This window comes from Morus notabilis, unplaced genomic scaffold (genome assembly GCF_000414095.1).
Source record: "Morus notabilis unplaced genomic scaffold, ASM41409v2 Scaffold507, whole genome shotgun sequence".
Lineage (NCBI taxonomy): Eukaryota > Viridiplantae > Streptophyta > Magnoliopsida > Rosales > Moraceae > Morus > Morus notabilis.
Window position 1 is genome coordinate 215999 of NW_010359604.1, and position 6946 is coordinate 222944.

At 34.8% G+C, this 6946-nt stretch overlaps 1 protein-coding gene across 2 annotated transcripts; it reads right to left on the reverse strand.

Moving 5' to 3' along the window:
• Nucleotides 1-746: 746 nt before the first annotated feature.
• LOC21392349 (60S acidic ribosomal protein P2B) lies at nt 747-2190 on the reverse strand. 2 transcript variants are annotated; one of them, XM_010094916.2, is made up of 4 exons: nt 2090-2190; nt 1885-1974; nt 1124-1359; nt 747-1025 (listed from the first exon to the last, which is right to left on the reverse strand). In XM_010094916.2, the coding sequence occupies exons 2-4, from the start codon at nt 1970-1972 to the stop codon at nt 999-1001; spliced, it is 351 nt and encodes a 116-aa protein (XP_010093218.1). In that variant the 5' UTR covers nt 1973-1974; nt 2090-2190; the 3' UTR covers nt 747-998. The 2 variants fall into 2 exon arrangements, with proteins under 2 accessions (XP_010093218.1, XP_024019262.1); XM_024163494.1 differs by having other exon boundaries at nt 1885-1991; nt 2090-2177.
• Between the last annotated feature and the right edge of the window lie 4756 nt (nt 2191-6946).

The following is a 6946-nucleotide window of genomic DNA, read 5'->3' on the forward strand; positions in this document are numbered from 1 at the left end:
ATCCAACCGAAAATGAGATAGACACCTCAGGACAAGAAAGAAAGAAAGCAAACATCTTAAGTTTCTAGTCGAAGAGAGACTGAAACACATATCCTGCAACAAAGAAAATAAGATGGAATCATATGTACAACCAAACGCATTTCCATTCTTATTACCATTACCATTCCACCAGTACAACCAAACGCACCCTAAGGACACTGTTTCAAAGGATAATTGAGTGTAAACGACATGTACCGGCTTGAACTAAGAGATGAAATCCGCAGTAATTTTGAGAACAAACTAAAAACTCAAATTTAAGTAGTATTAATTGAAAAGCTACAGGATTCACTGCAACCACAACTCCGGAAAGATGAAATTCAATAGTAATTAAAATTATCTCAGAATTGTCTCAAATTACTCTCATCTAAGCATCTAAAACAAAGTTCAACTACAGACCAAAAACTCATGACAAAGCACCCATCTACACAATCCAACCGAAAATGAGATAGACACCTCAGGACAAGAAAGAAAGAAAGCAAACATCTTTAAGTTTCTAGTCGAAGAGACTGAAACCCATATCCTGCAACAAAGAAAATAAGATGGAATCATATGTACAACCAAACGCATTTCCATTCTTATTACCATTACCATTCCACCAGTACAACCAAACGCACCTTAAGGACACTGTTTCAAAGGATAATTGAGTGTAAACGACATGTACCGGCTTGAACTAAGAGATGAAATCCGCAGTAATTTTGAGAACAAACTAAAAACTCAAATTTAAGTAGTATTAATTGAAAAGCTACAGGATTCACTGCAACCACAACTCCGGAAAGATGAAATTCAATAGTAATTAAAATTATCTCAGAATTGTCTCAAATTACTCTCATCTAAGCATCTAAAACAAAGTTCAACTACAGACCAAAAACTCATGACAAAGCACCCATCTACACAATCCAACCGAAAATGAGATAGACACCTCAGGACAAGAAAGAAAGAAAGCAAACATCTTTAAGTTTTTAGTCGAAGAGACTGAAACCCATATCCTGCAACAAAGAAAATAACATGCCCATCAGTAAAAGAAGCGAATCAATCTCAATTAAACCAATAACCTCAGAAACAAATTTTGTAGGCAAAAACTTACGTCATCAGACTCCTCCTTCTCTTCCACCTTCTCTTCCTTCTTCGACTCAGCAGCCGCAGCCGGGGCATCAGCACCACCACCAGCACCGCCTGCGGGTGCAGAGTAAGCAACTGCACCACCACCAGACGGGACAGACGCCAACTTCTCCCTTCCAGAAGCAATCAACTCTGTGATATCTTTTCCCTTGACTTCAGTCAAGAGCAACTGAATCCTCCCCTCATCAGGCTCTACTCCAACTATATTTAACCGACACAAACATTAAACCCCTCATTCAATTTGTTTTAAAAAAACAAAATGATTTAATTGATAAAAACATAACTTCACAAATTCTGAAAACAACAACATTCATCACTAATCGTCATCACCCCACACTTTATTTATCAGAAAAAAATCATTCAATCTAGTTCACAAATTCTATGAATACAACAATCAAGGACTCATTTATTAAGTACAGAATCTGAAAATTCTTTCTAAAAAACATAAAATATAGCTGAGATTTACAATCCTTCTCTAGCAACTATCCATTTCTACTCCAAACCAGAAATTTTCCTTCCAAACAGAATATCCAATTACGTTTCTCAGGTGAAAATACTAACAAAAATGAAAGATCCTCAGCCATAAACATTCATATAAACAAAATCCAAAGAAAACAGACCGAATCACCACCAGAAATCAATCAAATAAAACGAAGAAAAAAAAAGAAAAAAAAACGAAACCTAATGGAAACGGCAAGAACGTGATACAGAAAGCAAAATCATTACCTGATGAGAGAATGTCCTTCAAATCCCCGGCGGAAGGGCTGGTGTTGCCACCCAAAACGGCCAACAAGTACGCGGCGATGATCTTCATTTCTGTTCAAGCAAAACAACTAGTAAATGTAAATATTCGTCTATATATGTATATAGATATATAGATATATCGATATGAAATTGATGAATGCAAAGAAGATAGAAAAATAATTGGTACTTGAAGATTATAGATCCGACGAGATTGGGGGCGTAAAGGGCGTAGAGAGTTTTTGACGATTACAGGTTGCTCCTAGGGTTTTTTTAAGGGGATGCTGAATTGGGGTGTTAGAACTATATATAGAGCTCGAAATTAGGGTTTTCCTTTGCTTGGGCGTTGTCGCTTTGTTTCATCTGGGTGTTTGGACGCGTGTGCACTCTTTTCCACGGATACGGACTAGGTATTCCTAGACCGGAATTTTGAATTTCATTTTTTGTTTCGGCATTTCTCTTTTCTTTTTTTTTTCCCCCCTAAAAAAAAGAAATAAAGAAAATGAATTTTGCCTCATCGAAAAAAGGTTTTTTTTTTTCTTAAAAGACCTCTTGGTCTAGTGCCACCGGGAGCTTTGAGTGAGATGGGGTGGGATTTGGGGATAAGTTGCGGGTTTAATTTCGTCTTGTATAAAAATAAAATTTTAGCACAAATGATCTTTTTTAAAGGGTGTTTTTCATAAATGATTGCAGTTTTACAAATTATCTATTTTTTTTAATTTAGTGGTTAATCACTGATTAATTTAGCAGCCAATCGCTAATTGACTCTAAGTTTCACTGATTAACTCAATTATTCTTTATTATTAATAAACATTAGTTAATAATTAACTAGAATTAATTAGTAATTAATCAATTTCAATCAACAAATTACACTTTTATTAATGATAAACCATTAATAAATTAATAAATGAATCGGTTAATCACTAATTAACCGTTGATCAATCGCTGATTGACTGTGATCCATAAGTTAATTACTAATTGACTCGTATAAACAAAACAACTATTTTCGTAAAATAAAAAAGCTCATCCATTTATAAAAAAAAGGTGGTTAAAAATGCCGCCCAGCACAATTTCCCTATAAAGAAATACAATATTTTTTAGAAAAAAGGTAAAATACGAGGAACTTATGACGAAAAAATTAAAAAAAAATAAAAATATTAAATATACATTGCTTTTCTCAATCATATATCTTTAAACAGTTTATTTTTTTAGAGAATAGTTTTCAAAAAAAAAATTAATGGTCATAAAATATGTAATGTGTGTTTTTTTTTCATGAATATGAAAGTTGTTATTATAAGTACGAATACAATACAAATTCTATAAGAGGAGAAGATTTTTACGACCAAATTAACTTATCGTCTATATTAAGAGTATAAGTAGTCAAAGAATGGATAATTTTATTAGCTTCTCTAAACACATGCATAACTTAAATCCTAGCTTAACTATTAGGGGGGAAAAAGATAATAAGCTAAATACATTTGACAAAATCATTATAACATGAAGAAAAATTTGTCATTGTTTTGATTGCCATGCATTAGACTCTACAAATAGAGATTTAGACCAACATTTTGAGCCCATAAGAGACATACAAGAAGAGCTTTACCTTCAACTTCACATACAAAAAAAAAAAACACTCTACAAAGTAATCTTGTAAGTGCAACTACAACAAACCATAGAATCTCTAATAATTGCTCAAATACCACTATCATCTTCTGGCCAGAAATAGATGCATCAACATTAAGCTTATAACAAAGAGGATGCCATTTAACTGCTGTCCATTGTTCTTTTTGATTGAACAACTGCCTTATGTCATTGTGCAACCCAAAAAATCAGAAGTAATGGATAGTTCAATCTACTAGATCAGAAAGAGATCTTAGCACAAGACCATAAAATTTTTCTTAAGAAAATTGTAAAATTTACTCTTAAGAGTGTATGAATCTGATTTTTTATCCTTCATTCTTAATTAATACCATTTTGTTAGTTAATTATTTGACTAAAAAAATTATTAATCAAGAATAAGAGTATAAATCATAACTCATGCATTTTAAAAGATATTTGTCTCTTTTTTCTTAAATTCTTATATTTCGTTCTCCCCGTCCAATATAAGTAAAGGAATCACTCCAATTTACTTTTAGAAAAAATAGTTGGACAACAAAATAGGCATGTCTGCAAATTAGAGATGAAAAAAGAGATTTAAAAGGCAAACAGATCAAAATAGAAAAAGTATCACAGAAATTATACATATACAAAATACCCACTTTTTCATTATTTTGTTAGATGGCCATATTCTTCATTCACTTATTTTCTATAAAGTGAGGGTTAAGTACTAAAATAAACTTATGTAGATAATTTTTTTCCTTTTTTATTCCTTTATTAAAGATCCACACCTATCCACGTGTCTCAAAGTCTAGCTCCAAATTACCGGTGCAGAACAAATCTCATCCTCGTATATGGCCACACTCCATCATCAGCTCATCTATAGATTGCAAAATCATGCACTTGATCTCCCAATTCCTGGTCACACTCAAGATACTCTGCTTATTACAGCAGAAAGAGAGAATGAGATCCCCAAACAACTCTCTCGAGATAAGATCACAAAGCTCATGCCTCTAGAATGGTTCACCAACTATGAAAAGTTGCACCAGAACCATAAGCCCATCCATACGGCTAATCCCACCTTCATCCGGTTTGAAGACGGATAGGTAAAAACTGTCTTTAAACTGCCCGATGAAAGTTCCAGTACGACTCCGTCTCTCATGATTAAGCCAGTCTCAACAGAAGAAGACATCCATGTTGCTTCCTTTGCAGTAGACGAATCCAAGATCTTCACAGACAAAGTCGATGGTCACTTCATATGGGATACTGACCATTCTATGTGTAATCCCGATTGTGACTGTTGGAAGGATGAAGAAGAGGACGATCGTCTGAGTACCAGAAGGAGAAAGAAGAAGGGTGCATGTACACCCCAGCCTCAAATGTCAAGAAAACAGTACCATCCGGATGATCTGGATAGTCCATGGGTTCTTAAGAAAAACCCTGTACCATACATGATGTTCTCATCGTACGATAAAGACTTCCTAGCTCTTGAAAGACATGTGAACCAAACAACTAAAGTGGCTACCAGACCATACGTACAGCCAACAGAAATCCAACCAGATGGAAGAACCAAGCAACCAACTCAGGCAGAAAAAGTTCTAAACTGGCAGACTCAAAATGCCATGGCACAAAATCAGGTCCTATAGAAGATCAAGACAAAGGTTGACAAAGTCATAGCTCAAGCCAGCCTTGCTGATAAGAGGCTTGACAGTCCCGGTACAGAAGTACGAAGGATGTATGAAGGTCTTCAGTGAAAAATCAAACGCTTAGATTATGACCTAAGAAGTTTGATTAATTAGAGTTACTTCGGTCCATAATTTGACAAAAAAGAAGCAGAGATCCAGAGATTGAAAGCTAAACTCAAACACATCGATGACGACATGGAAAGAAAGGAAAGAAGGATGTTTGAATCTCCTTCCTATCCACTTCCACCATTAGGTCATTCTCTGTTCGCATCATACTCATACCCCTCTCAACCTGATTACTCGAGAGCTTTTAAGATCATCCTTGAGATCTTTAAAGATCCAATATGGTCAAAACCCTCTGCTTCAAAGCCATCTGCTTCAAAACCCACTGCACCAACCAGGCCAACTTCTTCAAAACCAAAGAACACCGGAATGAGTATCTCCTCTGAAGAAGAAGATGAACCTATCCCACAAAAGGCTAGGCCTACGTCAGATGAGAAAAAGAAAACTCCAGAATACCCTCATGCTTGTATGGCTCTCTCTTCCAAACCACAAGTGTTCCCAGAGCCAACCTCGGCGTTTGATTCTGAATCAGAGTCATCTGAGTCCTGAGACAGCCTATTTGAAACATACTCTATCTCAAAAGAGTCCGAAGAAACAAAAGACACCATGGACATTACACAGCTGCTGATGGCAACTTCCACAGGGTCTAATGATCATCATGTTGGTCTCCGAATCGAATCCGGATGCGGAAGCGTGGTGCGGGGAAGAGGCGGATCGTGTATAACAAAGATTTTCATAAAACCTTTGAGACACTTTATAGATTATATTAATTTATACACGAATAAATTAATCTCATTAATTCATTTATTAAGAACTCAATTAGGAAAAATACCTGGAGGCCGACTCGGATGATAACTTGAGTTCTTTGACCTCGAACAATCTTTGCTCCAAAGCTTTGTGTTTAGAAAACCAATGTCTTCCACGTCAATTCCTAGAATCTACGAAGATGTGTGTGTGGGCACACATGAGACAAAACAGGTTACAATAAACACTCAAATTTCCACAAATACCAACGCATGCACGATGTGGAATTTTTGGAAAAAAAATTTTCCTTCTCTCTATTAGGGGAATTTCGGCAAGCCTTAACAATTAGGGCTTTAAAATTGTCTCACGTAATTTTCTATTATCCTCTTATTTATAGAGTAGAAGTCAAACTTCTAGAAGGAATTCAATCTCTATCTTCAAGATAAAGCTTGTTAATTATCTCCTATTTGAATTTTTTAGAACAAAATCTCCTCTATCCCTTCTTCTTATGGCCGGCCAACCCTAAGGGGATTTCATCCTTGTGTAGGCGCCAATATCAGATAGGGAAGGAAGAGAAAAATCATCATTTATCTTGTAGTCCAATTTTATTTCAAATTCAAATTCGAATTTAAGTCAAACTTAAATTAATTTGAATTCTAAATTGAACAACTTATCAAATAAGTTTAAATTGATAAATCTAGAGGTGTTCAAATTCAAATTTAAATGATCACATTATTTAAATAATAATTAATTCTCAATTAATTATTTTTGAGTGCTTAATTTTAGAATTCCGTAATTCTAAAATTCCCATTTTGCCCTCTGTGTCTGGCAGAATTACTAGGACGACGCGGGGACTAATGGACCTATAATCCCGAGCTCCAATAAAATTAATAATCAATTAAACACTTTAATTAATTAATTAATTCTATTAATTCCAATAGTTACTCCACTATAAACTT